Source organism: Neolamprologus brichardi, chromosome 7, assembly GCF_056152115.1.
Source record: "Neolamprologus brichardi isolate AB-2024 chromosome 7, ASM5615211v1, whole genome shotgun sequence".
In the NCBI taxonomy this organism is placed as follows: domain Eukaryota; kingdom Metazoa; phylum Chordata; class Actinopteri; order Cichliformes; family Cichlidae; genus Neolamprologus; species Neolamprologus brichardi.
The window spans coordinates 12,917,736-12,936,166 of record NC_142110.1 but is presented as its reverse complement, the minus strand read 5'-3'; the positions used below and the strand labels follow the sequence as shown (position 1 = coordinate 12,936,166).

At 41.4% G+C, this 18,431-nt stretch overlaps 1 protein-coding gene across 3 annotated transcripts in view; it reads right to left on the bottom strand.

The window, feature by feature from the left end:
• scaper (S-phase cyclin A-associated protein in the ER) overlaps positions 1-18,431 on the bottom strand; it is a 59,223-nt gene that overhangs the window by 3,300 nt on the left and 37,492 nt on the right. For all 3 annotated transcript variants that reach the window (XM_006789335.3, XM_006789338.3, XM_006789337.3), the window contains 5 exons: positions 11,951-12,074; positions 9,803-10,032; positions 8,082-8,237; positions 5,772-6,006; positions 4,233-4,382 (listed from right to left, as the gene is read on the bottom strand). In XM_006789335.3, coding sequence (XP_006789398.1) covers positions 4,233-4,382; positions 5,772-6,006; positions 8,082-8,237; positions 9,803-10,032; positions 11,951-12,074 — 895 coding nt within the window. The remainder of the gene's footprint in view (positions 1-4,232; positions 4,383-5,771; positions 6,007-8,081; positions 8,238-9,802; positions 10,033-11,950; positions 12,075-18,431) is intronic.

The window sequence follows — 18,431 nt, the reverse complement described above, 5'->3', positions numbered from 1 at the left end:
AAAAAAAAAGAAGCAAAAAGTTAGGTTCTGGTTGTTTCTACATGTAGGGCTGCTTATTTTCACAGGGTCTAGATTTAGTATTTTATTGCTACTTCTTCCATTAAAGCCTACATTTTATCTTTAGTGTTGCAACGCTGCCTGAAGATAAAACTGGAAACAAGGGCGTGGAAATTTATGCACTCGTATTCATCCGAAAGCCAAAACTATGATTATGCAAAAGCTAAAGCATCTCTTCGTTCTTGTATATTAACGCAGAGCATGTTGGGGTATCATAATTTAACACCGCAGCAAGTACTGCATGTTTGAGCTGGAGTTCTAAGGTGATCCAACACACAAATCACCCAGGGATCTCATAATCCTCCACTACGCACAATTCCATCTTCAGCTGCCTAAACAAATTGTCCAACTTCAAGTGCCTGACGCAGAAAAGGCATAAAACACAGCCTGGTGGCAGCGACAGCGTGGAGGTAAAAAAACAAAGTCGCCTGCCAACTTTCCGCACCTCTACCAGGTGAAGAGTGGCACCGGAGTCTGAAATGGCTTCTAGCTAAAGATTATGCTTTAGCATTACTTCTCCCGGCATAGCTGAAGTATCAGCGGCGCAAAAGTTCGACGTCATAAAACTAACAACAAGCATGTGAATCTCTGCGTCTGGTCCGCGTATAACGCAGGCCCTGTAAAACCTCAAGTGTCCTGGCTGCTCTGGTCTTTCTTAAGTTCAGAGACATGGCCTTTAAAAAAAATGTTTTTATGATGCTCCATTACATAACGTCCTCACTGGTCACAATGACAACAACAAGTGTGTAAAGTTAATGTTCTGAAACAAACAAATTCCTGGGAAAAAGCCAGAAACCACAGTTTAAAGGAGAAAAGGAAAAAAAAAAAAGATTGTAATTATACAGTCTCACAATACAGCACACTTCTCAGATAACATAAATAGCCTGTATGGATGAGGTTGGCATTTATTTCTTACTGATTAAATTTGTAATGTCACAACTGTGGATGCATTTCCAAACACCTCAGGAGGAACCAGAGCCAGCGTGGGGTCATATATCTGACACTTAAAGCCACAATATAAACCAGATTCAGTGGGACTCCTTTACTGATAAGAGAAGCAGCACAACAGACCACATAAAGCAAAGTTTCTCAAATAAGTGTTTAGTGCTTTTTTACAGCAGTTACAATGGCTGATGGGGATGTGTGCAGGACGCTGTGTAAACTTCCTCTGGACAATTGGACGCTAGCCGCAGACACTGACAAAAATGCTCCAACTTGACGTTTAAGGTAACTGTCAGTCGTTTCAAAAAACGAGCTCACTGTTTACACAATAAAGCTCAATAACTCTTTATTTATGAGCTGCCGCTGTCATCTCATCCCAGATTTACCCAGTGATAATACTGCACTGAAGCTAGCATGACAACAGTGTTACAGACAAATGGAAACTCCTCACTGAAAGGCCCGCGGGAATAAAAATGTCCTCAGCTTCACTTAAAATCAGCTGGACCTGTGCTTCACCCCCGGAGCTGGGTGTAAATCATGGACTGAGCTAACAATCGGGCGCTCTTCTGCCAGTTAGTGGAGTGTGTATGCATGTCTGTGTCTCTCTCTGCCTCTGTTTACTCTGCTGGGTGATACAGAGTGTGCATTTCCCACTGCTGGCTCCCCATGGTCTGCACGAGCTGCACTTACCCTGCAGGCAGTAAGGGCTTGGTTGTCTTGGCAGTAATGGACTGCTGAAGGAAGAGTTTCAACATCAGGTTAACAGGAATTACAGGCCTAAAGCCTGGTGTGGGCCTGCGGGGCAGAGGAAACGCCCTCAAAGAGAATGGGAAGAAGAAGACTGACCCCACAGAGAATGATGAGCTCAGGAGGTGTGTGTGTGTGTGTGTGTGTGTGTGTGTGCGCGTGGAATGTTCAGTCTAGAGACAATCCATAGCTCATGTAAAGGCTACTGGTATAAAAACAACCGTTTATGAAATATAAGCACAGAAAAATTAGGTGCTCTCAGATGCCTCCACAGTGAAACATCCATACAGTACCTGAAATCAGACCCGCTGTGTGTGTGTTGACAGCACTTGTGTGTGGCTTCCTTTGCTTGCGTGTGTGTGGCAATTTTCCATGTGCTGTATTCTTAAGATTTCCACACTCTAAAATTGCTTTGTCTTTCTAAAAGGCGAGCAGGAGTCAGGTGGGTTAACATGTCACCAGTTTATAATTACTGCCCGTCAGCTTAAGATCCAACATCATCACTACGGATTAACGTATTAAAGACACGGAGATTAACAGTGCATCTCTCTGGTGAAAAAGGAAGTACAGTTTCATGTCAGTCAGCTACGAAACAGATTTCACTTTTGTTCTTTTTTGTGTCAAAAATTCTTTACAGACACAAGCAGCAGACAATGAAACACATGGCTACATGACTCGGTGGCCCCCGTAAGCAGGGACACACTTATGAAAACACACAACCCTACATATGTCACTCTCCCAATGGCTTTTTGTGTGACAAGGTGAATTATTCATGCGCCCCCAGAGCAGAGGGAATATATCACTATGTAAAGGGGCTGCTTCAAAGTTCTGCTTTTTATGAGCAGCTTTATTTCTAGAGCATATATATAAACAAAAGCTGGTGTGCTGACAGTGAATCAGCAGTCTCTGTGACCGCACAGGCCTTGGGTTGGGCCGCTTTTGTGTTCTGCCAGTGCTTACATTAGCTTGAGAAAAGCTCAAGCTGCTCTAAATATTCTCCTTAACGCCATCCATCTTTGGTGCAGAACTGAATGGACGCATTCCAGGAACTGGACCACTGGCAAAGATCAACTCTGTGCGAAGGTTGTGAGGGATCTTGTTTCCTGACAATCTATACACAAATGTGTGTGTGTGTGTGTGTTTTTCTTTTTCTTTTAAAGATCCAAATGCAAGGTAAGTTCAGGCAGCTTCCAGGTTGTGAAGGAATTACAGTTTTTGCATCAAATTAGCATCATGCAAATGTTTTAATAAAATATGGGATTACATGTGCTTTGTTAATCATCGCTGTGGCTGTGCAAAGACGAACAGTCTATCAAACGGTTAACGCTTAATTAGTCAAAATAATATGCAAACTGGAGCTACAATGTCCAACAAATGCAAATTGTGTACATCAGAATAATTAAATTGGGGTTTGCCCTCTGCTACTATCCAAAGTAGCACATACACTGGAGGCACCTTTAATTAGAAGTAAAAAAGAAAAAGAAAAAACGGCACATTAAAATCTGTAACCAGCCCATAAATTGTTGTGATAGGGGCTGATTGTAACAGTGTGGGTGTAGACTGAAGCGGTGGCTGCTGCCTGTGTGAGACAGGCTTAGCTTAATCAAAGGCCAGCCAACTGTAGCACGACTAATCAGGGGGGCGGTAGACGGGCCATGCATGACAGCCAATTACACAGCAGCCAGGTCTGCATCATCGCATCCTGCTCACTTCCACAGAGCCCCCTAAGTAGTTGTAACACCAGGACCAGCACACGGCCCCGCTTTTAAAAGGAGCGAACAATAGGTCGCTCTGTGGGACAATAGACGACACGCGGACCAAAACCAGGAAAGTGCCAAGGCGTGAATCTTTAAAGAGGTGCTTTTTGTTACAATTACAAAACCACATCCTTTTTAAACCCCTGACCAATTATACACGAGAAGAACAACAGTAAGATGATTATCACCAGTCTTTTTTAAACTCAACTGACAACTCTGAACAAGTGTGAGCAATAAATGTAACTAGTGCAGAAATATCTAATTAGCTGACAAATAACAGAAAATCTGTTGCAAGTTTTATAAGCGATTAACAGGATAAGTTGAGGTTAAATGATGCTCATCAGTTTTAGTGCTAAATAGGTAATCATTTAAAAGAGAGATTTTAGTTTTCATCAGATACAAAAAGCAATCTGAACAAATAGATGGCAAGAAATAAATTGAGAAAATATGATGATCTCATAATCCAAAATAAAACTAATAACTTCTTAACGTCTTCTGAAGGACTCCAAACACAAATTTTCCAACAAGATTTTCTTTTCTTAAATGCCTCGTCTTTGAACAGTAAAAACTAGATGTCAAATTAAAAAAAAAAAAAAAAAGACAAAAAGTTACTTCTCCCTTTATGATAAACAAAATATATATATGTGCAGTGTTTATGTTAAGAGTAGCTTGGTTTACAACACAATTAAATATGGTGCGCCAGTGTATCTTAGGTTCAAGCTAGTTTACCTGGTTGTCGGGATGGTTAACGGTGAAGTATCCCACACAGATGATGACTTCGTGCAGCAGCTCTTCAGATGATTGCTGGGTACAGTACCAGAGCAGGGAGCTGACGATGTGTCGGAAAGCTAGAGACAGGCCCTCTGCCCCTAGAACGGACTGACAGGTCACAGAAAAAGCACGTCAGCGTGCATCACAGGTAATTTAGATGTAAACTGACTATGACTGTTATTGTAAAGAGCTTTTACAACAATTACAACACACAGTAATAAAAGGTTATATATGTTTTGTTGGTGGGAACAAACTTGGTGTACGTGTATAAGCAAATCAAAGGGGGTCTGACCGTAAAACACCCCGATCCCACACTGAAATGACATACTATTAGCTGCCAGCAGACAGTATTTATTAAACATGTCAGCGTGACAAAGCGCTATAAGATCATCACATGTTGCACTACAAGCTTGGTTGTGTTAGCATTTATACATAATAAAAAAAATAAATTAATTAAATAAAAAAAAATAGGAAAGTGAATTCAGGTTTTGTGTCATGAAACAAAAATATATTTAGCAAAAAATAAATTTAGATTAAAAAAAGAAAACCCAAAAAGGAAAACTGGAAAATAATAGTGAACGGCACTGCATTCAAACAAAAACAGTCTCTTTCACTCTTTTTGATGAGGTTTTCCTAACAATGACTTGCAAGTTTGTTGCTGCATTTTTCTGCCAAAATGCAACTAACTGTATAACCCAGTTATATTTATACTGACTGAATTCTTGTGAAATTCCCTTCTAAACACAGCACTGAGAGCTTATGTGGTAGCAAGCTGAGCCTGATCAATAGCCTCAATGCAGATCAACCATCCATTTCAAGTATATTATGTACTAGCTGTTGCAGAGTGGTAATGCAAGACACGAGGTGATTACAACTCATGGCTTTTTTTCTTCTTCTTAAAAAACCAAAAAAACCAACCAAAAACCAGAAACCACACATTATTTAAAATGTTCATAAAACCACGACAGTAAAACGCTTTCATTTCCAGCTGTTTTGAGTTGCCTGAATATGGCGGGTCAGTGAGAGGAAGCTGCTTCAAAGTAATTACCACAAGACATTAAGATAATTAACAGCATTCTCGCTCACTCTTCTGGCTTTCAGTCTATGCGGTGACTTAGCACAGTGAAGCTGTCGCCCTCCCCTCCTCGCGCTGGGTAATGTATGGCCCTGCATACAGTGATAATCACTCGCTTTCTGTTCTAACTGCTGACCCTTACTGCTCTATTCAACCCCCCCAAAAAATGACCTGGGGGTGGGGGGTGTTAAAGGGTACCCGTGTTTATGTGCACAGGTCATCTTTGTCATGGGGAGAGTAAAGTCTTATAATGGAAATATACTAACACTCAGCTGATGATATACACAGATTTATTAAATCCAGGGCACTTTTAGGTAATTTAAATATTCTACTGCTTTATATTTATATTATGTAACTGTCAACAATGTGCAAAATCTCTATTAATAAATAAAAAGGAATCAGAATACATTTCATCATTTTACCTGGAAGGCAGACAGGTCAAGAAGGGCAAAACTGTTGAGGAAGCGGATGCCTTGTAAAGCCACCTGGATGACCCCAGGGCCGTAGGGCTCCTGACTCTGGCAAGCAGACTCTGGCAAGAAACTGTGAAGCAGGATACAATACAGGGTGTGCACCACCCCTACCAAGTCTGTCGACTGCAAGAGTGCCGTCAGTCCAGTTGGGTCCTGCCGTTTATTGTCGAATATACTGGGAGCACTAAAGAGGAAGACATGCAACTATATGCTCAGAAACAAAAATACAAAAACACAAAACTAAAATAAATTGATGGAGAAGAACACTGACAAATAGAATGACAATCATACTGGAACACATTACACAATACTTTAGGAAATACTTTAAATATTTTGTTCTTTTCTGCAGCTGATGCCACATCCCTAAACTAAGGAGACAAAAAACAGCTCAGACCTCGGCAGTTTCTTGATTTACTCACCAGACACAGGCTTAAAAAAGATTTTCCTTTAGATAAGAGATACTACGCCGTTAACGCTGCTGCATTACCTGACTGGGGCGAGTGGAAGAGCACCAAGTTTGAAATGTGCTGTATATTACCCGGCTGGATCACACGGCAGCTCTCAAGTTCATCTCCTGCCATTTGTGTGCCTCTGGTTTATTCATGGAATAACACTTTTTCATTTTGTTGCATGCAAGAAGCTTCCAAGCTGCTTCATTTTTGACTTAACAAGTACCATAAACTGACAGCCAGATTAGCTAAGGAGGGGGACCTTCAAGATTCAAGATTAGCCCTTTCCCTCGCACTCCTCCTACAGTAAACACAGCAATACCACGATGTGAAGCTCATGGCAGTGATTTCAAGCTGGTAGACTGCAGTGAGTTGGCTGACAAGGTGCTGAGCGCTCTAGTACATTTACTCAAAGTCTGTCTCGGGTTTGTTTGGCTCAACAAAGACGTTACCGTGTTGGTTAAGGGGACTGGCAACGCACTGTTTTTGTTATACTTGCATTTAATATAAAAATAAATCAAAAGATAAAATAAAATTACAAGATAATCTTGGCAGGCAGGTAAGTAGATCAAAGCAGGACAAAAGCATCATAAGAATTAAACAGTTTGTTGGTTTAGGTTTTTAAAAGTAAAAACGTCATAAAACCCAATCTGAGACTTGACTTGAGAGCCCACTACAGGAGATAAGCATCAAAATTACTGCAATCTTTAAAATGAAAAAAAGAAAAGAAAGTAATTACTGCAGTAATGTTTTTCAAGACTCTCCGTTGCAATGCGGATGACTCCAGTGAAAACCCTAGGCTCGCACAGAGACAATTTAAGACTCCTGCAGCAGCACCCGCTATGATTTGCAGCCATGCAGAATGGAGGGTGTGTGACCTTTGGATGGAACCTACAGTGCATGCTGATACTTGATGTTAGCCAACAGGCTTTGTGTGAAATATGCTGCTAGGCAAGAACACAGCCTTGTAATGCCATTATAATCCCCTGACACAGCAACTGGCATGGCACAAATATCCCACTAACCCATGAGCACTCTTCTGCATGACACACAGATAGCCGTCGCGGGACAGAGCTCACCGGTTGCTGCTTTTAGCGTCATTAAACACCGTTTTCTCACAAATATTCAGTGTCATCCAGAGTTCTAGCTGTTCTTTGGCACTGCAGTGTGAAGCAACTGGTTATTAATAATGCAGCACATTATAGCTGGCAAGGTATAGCAACACAATGTCTGACACTGAAAATGTTAAGTTTGTTTAGACAACACTGCTACTTAGATTTGGGATGTCAAATTGCATTTAAAATGTCATTTTGAATATTATTCTGATATTCTTGTTATTACGGTCCCCTTTTTCCCTTTAAAGTCAAAAACTGTGGCACTGATGTCCCTTGGTGTGATAGTATGCTTAGCCTCCGTCAGCGGCGCCACTGAATCTCTTTGAGTAGAGGTCACCGTAGCACATGTGGGTGGGCTCCCCCTACACTGCAGGCTAAGGTTTATGGTGAGTGACAGAGCACTGGGTCAAGTAGATGCCTATCTCCATCTTCAATAACGACAGCTTAGCCAGCTTGCCGACTGGAGTGAATGACCTGCTGGCTGATTGCAGAGGAACGACAGATTTGTTTGAGTAACAAAGAGAGCCGTTTTTATGGATCCTTTTGACAGTCCAAAAAAAACAAAAAACCAAAACACAGACAGTGACTCAGCCTCTGTCATTACTTGTACAGAGAGGTGTGTGTACTGATTGTCAGAGGAAGATCAAGAGATCACAAAGATGTCGAGGTGTCTAACGAGTAAGAAACAGGCTCACCGTCCAGTTACGACAAAGCACAGCTTGCACATGCTGTGCAGCAGAGCCGAGGCTTGCTGGAGGAAGGCTGACATCTTGGGCTGCTCATCGACAGGACCTTGGACTGACAAGAAGCAGCCGTACAGCTTGTCAATCAACCCCATGTTTACCACATAGCTGGAAAGCAAACAGAGAGGAAAATGCATACCGGGGTTTATTCAATTTGTCCCTAAATGTTAAAACAAGTTAAAAGTGGGGAACATTCTTGGTAAAAAGCTAATCGCACAGGCAAACAAAGACCTTTACTGTGCATACCTTCACAGTGGTACAGCTGAAAGCCAATACCTCACCTAAGCCATCCACCCCCTGCTATTACTGTGATATCTTCAATTTGTCTTTGCCAATGACAGGTCTCATGATCATGTTCCCTGTACTCTTTCAGCCACAAATCACTGCTAATAGTATCATTAAAGGGCTGTTGTGGCCCCTGTGCCAGCCCAGCTCTGGGCCCTTAACAGTCTCCTGACCCGAGGCTAGTCTTCTCAAAGCTCCTGCATGCGTTAACCTTTGGGTACAAAGAGCTTACGGAAATCTAGAGGGAACTGCAGCTGCCAGTCCAGACTTTCAAGTTGCTGCTGTGCTTGCTGTGAAGTCAGTTTTCCCTCGTCTTATCACCATTTTCAACGTTCACTTCTTTTGTATAGCGTTTCTGTTTTAACTGTCACTCACTGATCTCCTCTCCAAACAGGTGATTATGAACTGAAACGGACACTTGAACCAAGTTCCATTGTTTTGACTTGATCCTCTTCCACGTCTTTACTTGGGCTGAAAGGATCTTTCATCACACTTTTGTTCTGTGCCTGCTCTCTGTTTAAAAACCTGTTTGGTGGTCGCACTTGCCACTTCGTGTTGCACTATTTGACCATGCACTGGAAACACAACACATACAGTGGACTAAAAGCAGCCCAAAACAAACTGAGAAACCAACAATGGGCAGAAAGGATATGAGGAGATCCTTTAAAGTGCTATATACAATAGGTTGTTATAAAAAGGGAGACTTTTGCAAACACTTACAATGTTTTCATCTTATATTCTTCCTCGCATACACATTTTAAGACAGTTGAGGTAAATCTTGCATTTGTACTCAAGACTATCAGCCTGAAGACACCATTTTTCTCAGGCCCTCTCTTGCCTCTAGGGTTATAACTGGGTCAGTGGATGAGATTGGTGGGTCTGTGCAGCTGCTCTGTCCAGATGAATCATGGTTTGTGGGAGGGATACTGGAAAGACTGCACTAGTCCACAAGGTGTCATGAGGCCGGGCCTGCCTTTCCTCACAGTCCACATTTCTCCATCACAGCCTCGACTGCTATAGCACAGACCCACATAGCTTGAAAACCAGGTTCAAGGGTAACTTTCAAAGCTTTGGAAGTGAGCGTATCATGCCACTTTGTGACTCTCCCCCCCTGAGAAGCAGATTTTACTTAAAATGTAGCACAAGCTGGAAGTAAGCCAGATTATACCTCATTCTCACACTACTCCCATTCTAACAAGACGCTGCTTGGACCGCTTCCAAGCAAACTGTCATTCTGTCAGGATATTCTTTACATAAGGCATGTTGTTGACCAACTCTAAACCCAGTGAAGAGGAGTCCAGGAGTGATGTGCAGGAGAGAAAAAAGGGAGCCATGCAGGACGAGGAGAAGCAGCATGAGAGTAGTATAGAGCAACGGAGGGAAAATACCTGATTAGATCTTGTGTGCGAGTGTTGAAGGACTCTGCGGCAGAGCTCTTGACCTTGGCATCTTGGGAGGAAATGCACGTGTTTTCACCTTGCCCAGAGTCAGAGATATGAGGCCACAGGGACCCCAGGATGGTAGAAATGGTCTGAAGAAGGCCTGTCGTCAAACCCTCAAAGACTTGTTTGTTTACACTGCGCCCAAAAATGGACTTGTCCTCATCAGGGACGTAGAGCTGTTAGAATAAAAATGTTGAAATAAGAAAGCACAACAAGCAATTATAAACTTATTTTATCTACACTAGATTTTTTTTTATGAACCCTAATGTTGAGAGACTACAGTAGAAATATAATATTAGAAGCTTGAAAACTTAGTTTTCAGCGTAAACTTTAAATACAGTTTAATTAGCAAAGATGTTGATGTTAAATTCCCTGTTTTTATAGAAAAAAAAGCTTTCTTGCAGATTTTCCCTGTTGGAAACAGAAAAGCAGCAGCATTAAATAAAATCATTTCTAACAAATTGTATTGTTATACTGTTAATTACATTTAATTCATGCAAGAATAATAGACCTTTTATCAGTGGATGAAAAATTAGTTTTTACTAACAGCTACAATTAACACCATTACGATATCACAATAACAATTTAACACTTCAAATAAAAATGCATGGAGGTGCCGAGGCTGTAACCATAACCATATGGCTACAGCCTCTTATACCTAAGCCATGTTACAACCAGAACAGTCTTAAAAAAAATTAACAACCATTTACACTTGTCTTATATTGACAATATTACATTTTAAAATATCAGAATGTAGTTAAAGTTATATCCCCTTCTCCAAAGAAATGCAAAAAGCTTTTCAAAGCATTTCTTGAGGTATGCAAACCTAAAACATGAAAAAGATATACAATAAACCAGCCACACGACAAGATATAGTCCCAAATAAAAAGGCTGCAGAAAGAAATCAAACAGCACAGCAACACAAGTATTCGTCTCATTTTTATTTCCAGGCAAACTTCACGAAAACAGCAGCCCGCCGCTAAAATATAGTGCTACTGTTTAATGTGAAACCCCGCAAAGGTCGAACCTTCCCATTTGGTCTAATGGTTAGGGTGAATGCTGACAGCGTAGGTAAATCCACCGACATTCTCCACAAATCTAATTAAAAGGGGGCATGTTCATATGGCAGTGCAACCCCCACTGCTTTACTCTCACACGCATTCCAAAACATGGACGCGCACATGAATATGTGCAGGCGTAGGCAAAACTCAAAGTTATATATATATAAGTTGTAAACTTAAAAAAATTAAACAAATAAAATCACAACTTATGAATCGAATCGGAGTTCGAGTGAATGTTGAGCTCAACTCTTAATCTGCAGTCAACGTGAGGAGAAAAGTTAGTTCATCCTCTGCGGTGCTGTTGGATATGTCAGTCAGCAGAGCAGCTGTGGGGATATGTTTTATATAAACTGAAGCATACAGGCGAACCTCTCCCTCTGTGCCCTAAGGAAATATGACTGCTTGGATTGGAACTCGACTGGGGAAGGAAGCCCCAGTAGAGTTCATGCGTGCACCACAGCCCTGTGTCTGTGCCTTGTCCTGTCTGGGTTGCGAGTGTAGGCGGCCCCAGTGAGCCGCCACCGTTGGATGTGTGGAGCGGACTGATGTTTACAGTCCTTCTCTCAGAGTGCTGAGGGATATGGGGCTGACATGCCGCCGCAATGCAGCCTCCCATGCCCGCGTGCCTCCCTGAGTGACTATGCTCTCACATTCCCTCAGTTGAGAGGCATCTGTGGAGAAGTCGGGCAACGGTTTGTTACTCGCTAGCTCTTTGTCATACTCTGTCTTTCATTAACACTGCGGTTGTAGCAGACAGCAGTAAAAACGCTGCTTCCTTTATGGTCAAGCCAGTGTATATGAGCAGATAAATGTAAAGAAAACATGGAATTCTTAACATGTGCAGCATTTATGTGTGGCTAGGAGAGAGGCTGTGTTTGTTTGATCACACCTGGAAGCACCCTTTGAGCATGTTTGCCTCTATATTTCCTGTACTTAATAGGAATGTAAATAATGTTGTTGGCAGAAACTAATCACACAAAACACTGTATTACATTGCATCTTTCATCTTCTGCATTGGGATGCACACACTTACTGTTAGCTGATGCAGCAGCAGGTCCATAAGGAGGACTATCTTGTTGCTAAACAGCACATAGGAGCAGTTGAGCGCGCAGCAGGAGCATGCCAGGTTGTAGATATTTACAGCAGAACAGAGGGATCTAACAGAAAAAGATGACAAAACTGTTATTGATCAAAAGCTTGACATAAGACAAACCTCAGGGCACAACGCTTTACCCCTTCCAATTTGTTAAAGAACATGAACTACTGGGATGTAAACGTGACCGGGGCACTGACAAGACTATCTGCAGGCATTAGAAAACCAAACACACTCTTCTATATTTGTGGTTCCTTAAGGGTGCAGTTTGTCTTCACGAGTCAAAAGCATATCTCACTGACAGCAAGAGTAAGGAAACCGATTTGAGATATAAAACACTCATATCAGCTACTTATGCGGACACTCCCTTCACGAGAGCCACCTTCGGAGGTGCTGAGTTCAATCTCGGCCTCATCTTGGCAGAGATGGTGCAGCATTTCCGCTGGAGAGATAAAACTATTTCTCTTAGCAGCTCCTCACAGCACAGCCGCCAGGCAGCCCCAGGCAGCAGTCAGCGCTGAGCCCGTCAGCGTGCCTCTGTATTATGTCTACTCTACAACAAGCCCCAGAGAAGATTAATGCTTCAGATAACTGACCAATCATTCTGCTGTGACTGCTACTCCCCCCCTTGCCCCGTTTCATCAGTTAATATTTTCTGACAACTGTATATTTTAGCCATTGGAGAAATAGCGTGTCCTATCTGCTCGCTGGAAGAAAGGAATCTGCCTCTCCAGTGCCTAAAGTAGGCTATGTTTATTTCAAGTGGTAAACATTTTGATATCTACCGAACCTTCACATCTGCTGCGCGTTTTCGGTCAAACCACACTGGCACTGTGAAGAAAAATGGATTAGGTGGAGGTTCACTAGCGTCTGTCAATAACGCTGCCCACTTTTTTTTTTAACATTACTGACAGAACAGTTTAAAGCTCTAAGACATCGAACGGTGTAACAATATGAGAAACATTGCGTTTCGAGGATAGCAACCAAGTTTAACATCAAGGATTACGTCCATACACCTGAAAACAATGAGAGAGCGCTAAACAATCACGTCAAAAAACTACAAACTGTATCATTAAATGTGCGGCAAATACATTGACAGATATTTGAGGAGTTCGTATCTTTATGAACTGGAAAAAGTTAACTAATGGTTAAGTGCACTGACACGGGGAGCGTTTGTAGAACAACAAGGTGAGGTAACACGAGAACTCAACCAAACTTTGCTTTGTGTGCAGTCATGCAGCATCAGATTCTCACTGCTCGATTCTCGAGTCAACATTGCACAAAAATGAGCTTCGACGCAAACACCAAACCGACAACTCAAAAACTTTTCACCCATGAAAACACTGGTAGCTGCCGTGTACATTCCTCAAAGGGACACGAATTACTTTCGGTCACCGGTGTGTCATTTGAGATTATGTGACATCTGAGTAAAGTAGTGCACAATAGTAGAGTTATCATATTATCGATCAGATTAAATGGCAAGGAAGGGTTTGACTTGATCACTGTCATGTTAGCATTCAGGTTACACTGAGATTTTGAGGGTTTGCAATCTGCCAAATGCTTGTGTTGAATTTTGATGGATATAACTGTTTTTAGGACAAATAAAAGCAGAAAAAAAACGAAAGAAAACTCCAAATAAGTCATTAGAATTTATTTATTGCACTGCCAAATCCCCTTTTTATTGTCCAATCTAGTGCTACGGCGCTGACTTCATTTTGTCACATTTTGGCCGGTCTGTCCACAGCTGAGACTTTTTAAATGCAGTCTATCCGTGACTTCATTTTTTAAAGTGTTCCCATGGTGACAAAGTTTAGGTATACCCCTGTATTCACGTTGGCTGCTGCAAAACAGTTTTCCTTGTGAAAACTGCTGTTTCCACGGTTTAGCGTCCCATCCCTGTGACTAACTGGTGACCAGTCCAGGAAGTGTCAGCTGGGATACACTCCAGCTGCTCCAACAGCTCCTCAGCCACCACCACCCTACACTCCACCCTCATAAAGGAGACTATAAGGACAAACTGGATATTTACTTTACTAAATGATACTACAAAGTGTATTATTAGAACAAAAAAAAAAAAAATAGTCCAACAGTAGTAGAACAGTTAAAACTACTTAAAAATGAATTCAAGGCAAGACTGATCAGGGTATTCTTATTAAATCGCTTGGAAAGTAGTAAGAGAGGCCTTCAACTCAATTAACTTCTCATGTAATGAGCATTCAGTTGCTTTGTAACACAGCTAATCAGGGCTGTCTATGGCCATCTCTTAACAAATGAGTAAGCTGTCAAAGGCGTGTTTGAGCTATATGCCCTTACACCAGCGTGTACAATGAACCACCGCGGTGATCTGTCTTTGGTTTCCTCCCACCTAATTGAGCTTGATGAGCACGACACCTGATAGTCCAGCCCCTCTGGGAATCTCACCCCTCTAAACAGCCCTCATTGACAGCTCCAGTCAAAGATTTTAAGGAACAATTTGGTAAAGTGCCACACCACCCTTTCTCGTGTTACACCAAAACTTTGTGGGGACTGATGTGCACCAGTCTATTTAAACTCTCCACATTCCTCACCCTACACCACTATGGGATTCTCATTACATTGGAAATATTATGTTTACCAGGTTTCCAAACTGCTGGCTATTCCAGCATTTAAGCTTTTAAGTATCAACATGGATCATCACTGGTGGACTTGGGAGCGGAGTTTAAGACAGACCATAATGTGTGAATAAAAGAACAATGTACGTTCCCTACACTAAATTTAATCCCACACAAGCAAGGAATATTATTTTACATGAAAGGTAGGCATATTCATACAGACATGAAAGTAGTGCACTTGATCTTGTCTCGCACCCCCATAAACCACTTAAAACCACAGGAGCCAGCTGGTTTTTAGAGATCATAATCAACAAGGATAGGCAAACAAATAATTCAATAATATAACAGCACAAAACTATTCCAGAAGCAGAGGATTTGTCTGCAAAAAAACTCAAAGTGTGGCTAATCAACTCTCTGGAATAAATCAGAAGTAACAACCATAAACACAGGTTCCCTAGCACTTAGATATACGGCTATGGATTGCAGCTATCTTTCACCCAAGTCCCTTTATCAAGGTAAATGGCCAACTGTCTGTTCAGCTGACAACAGGACAACAAGCATATAAAAAGGGTCTTTATGCTTTTTGTCACTGCCTTGAGTTATCAGCAATGAGATCTGTGCTCCTCAACCTCAGTCTCACATTCCTCGCCCTTTCTGTGAGTTTCCTATGTGTGCAGTCAAGCCTGACGGGGGCAGCGCTGCAGAAATCTGACTAACTTCCAGATCAGGTTGAGCCCTTGCCTCTTAAACAGGGGAAGAAAAAGAACCCTAAGCCAAAATAAAAGGTGAGGAGCAGACCCATTTCCTTGTGCTGTCAAACAATCCCTTCATTCAGAGCTATCTAAATGACATTTAATTTGATTCTGCTGTTGATCTCTCCGATACCCTGAGTGCTTCCAAGACATCTACCCTGGCTGTCGTGCCACACTGGCCTGCTATGAAGGAGGAGAAATCTGATGAGCCGTCACGCCGCACCATGCACACAAGTGAAGGCACACACACCTACACACGCACACACTCCCAAATGGCGGAAAACATCCTGAAATAAAACCACAGGTAGCAGGTCTGATTTCACAGGATACAACAGGTCATGTGAGACAGAAGTGGAAAGACAAATTGGGTTAACACGCATGTCCAGGGACTGTAAACTTCTCTCTGGAGCTCACCTGTTACAATCACAGCGCCGTCTTTCTTTGAATTACTGGAAACTATCGACACAGAATATGACCAGACCCTCAGAAAATAAATGTTTGAATTTCATCTTTGCTACCTAACGGCACAGATCAGCGCCTCTGTTCCTCTCATTGTTCAGTTTGTGTACAGGAAGATAACACTTTGCACTGAGACTGAGAACATTTGTGCATTTTGTTCCCTTCCCCACTGTGACCCCTATTCCAGTCACAAGGACAAGGCATCTGCAATCTAAATACCAACTCAGTATAAGTTTCCATCAGTATACAAAAAAATACACTGGATTTAAGCTAAACTCATAATCTGCAGCTGTCATTATGGAAGGACAGTAAAAGGACACCAGCTACAGAAACGAGGATCAACCCCTTCATTTATTTCTCCCACACTAAAGAAACACTTTCAACTGAGTAGGACAAAACAGCTAGCTTCTGTGCAGCTGGCATGCATGATGAGGGGTAAGATTCAATGTTCATCTATAAGATGATGTAGTTATGTATGCAGTCTTAACCACAAATATCAAAAAGGAAACCCAACCATAAATAAGGTCTAGTGATTCCTGTAGACATCAAAGTTAAGAAGAAAAAAAACCCTGAATAATATTTGGTTTTGAACTGTTAATTTGATAATACATGTAGACTTGTAATGGATTTTTCACTATAATCTAAGACTGTATTGATACAACAATAAACTGTGAGGGTACAGCCCTCAGCTGTGTCACTTAACATTAAACAATGTCTCTAATAACAATGACTTAAAATGGCGACAAATATGAATTACTGGAAAAATCATGAAAACAATGAAAATCAAACGCAAGTTAAAAATCTAAACTGATGTAAATTCAACAAAGCTCATGCCAAAGTTTGGGATGTTATTGTGCCTCTTGTAAGAAATCTCTTCATCTGACGTTAACGACAGCGACTGCATAAACCCTGATCTAGTCACTCCAGCGACCACGGGGTTACACCAGAACATTAGTGGAGCCTCGTCGAGGAATTAGCTCATTAATGTAATGGTAACAAGATGGAATCAGCTTCCCTTGGGAGAGATATGGCAGGAGCATCTCGGCAGCTGCCTTTTTTTGTAAATCACTCTGCTTATCTGGTGGGAGGAGGTGATCAATATGGCAGCATCACTGTAAACAGATAATGTAGCTCACTCCGGGGTTAGCGTCTGTATAGCAGCCCATTAGGCCACACAGCAATCCAGATGACAGATAGTGATAAGCAGACGGCCGGGCTGTGTCCTTATGTTGCATCTCGTCATGAACCGCCGACTGCACTGACCTGACTGACACAAGAACAGAGCGTGACCTCTGCTGCGTTTTACATTTTACAAAAACCATAAAGAAATCTCTGCTTACAACCCTCTGGGGTACAAAGCTACTGTAATAAGTGCATTCATTTATTGAACTGTTGTATATGTTGTAAATAAACTATCATACACATGCTTTTCTTCAGATAATCACAAAATCCTTTGTAGCTATTGAAAAGAACCATTCATTTTACACCTTTTCAATAATAAAAATAATTTCTTCCTCACTCAAGACTTTGCTTGTATTGTTACCCAACAATAGAAACACATGGCCCTAACAATCCACCTTTTCATTCAAGCATGTTAAAGAGATGTACAATGCCAAGGAGATTATTGTGCGCACATTTTGTGCTGCAAAGACTTCAGAAGTCTGCTTGAAATTCTTAAAGACTGCAATGATTGAGAAAGAGAGACCACAAAAAAAACAGAAGAAACAATATACATGTGATGCCCTTTAAAAGCATTATAAATATAAGAAGCATTTGTCCATTAGCAGAGACTCAGAGACCAGTAAATGCTAATGAATGGGGGAAGCAAGGCCATTCAAGTCCATTACAGAGTCCCACTTGTGACTATGGCAGGCTCTCTGAAGTTATCTACTGGCAGGCCATGCAAGTGCCAGACCCACAACTCAAAAATATTTCGTACTCTAAATGATAGATGGGACACATGTGCTTTTTGTGTTTCGAGAGAAAAGAAAGAAAACAAATTGATTACAGGAATGGAAATGCTTCCCATTTGTTGAAGGGCAGCGCTGTTATTCATTAATGCATTTTGAGAGTATTTATTGAGATGAAGCAACTGTAAACGCTGATAAAGTAGGTTAGCTGACATTAGCTCCCTCGCGTTATGCGATTGCAAAAACGTTCACATGGAGCAAACAGAGCAGCAACTGTCATTGAAAGGATAAAGTCATAGAGGAGTCACTGCAGAGGGGGACTGTAAAAGCTAAGAGTCTCTGTGAATTCAGCAGAGAACAGACAAACAATATGGATCATTCAGAAGCATCCCCATCCTTCCTTCCTTTCTTATCTTTTAGTTAGAAAAAATACAAAAACAAACAAACAAAAAAGCAACATGTGATAATGTTAATACCACTGTATATTCAACGGTTTGGCTTTTATTTATTGCAACACAAAGCTGCACTAAGAGAACTTAAAAAATGAGTGTTTAAGGTGTGTACTGTCACAGATAAATAACCTAACCCGATTTGTTGTTTTGTGTTTTTGCTGTCCTCCATGATTATTGATTTATTTATTTTGTAGTCTAATCAGCATTTTAAAATTCAAATAGCTGTTAACATAAGCTAACGGGACATATCACCCTGA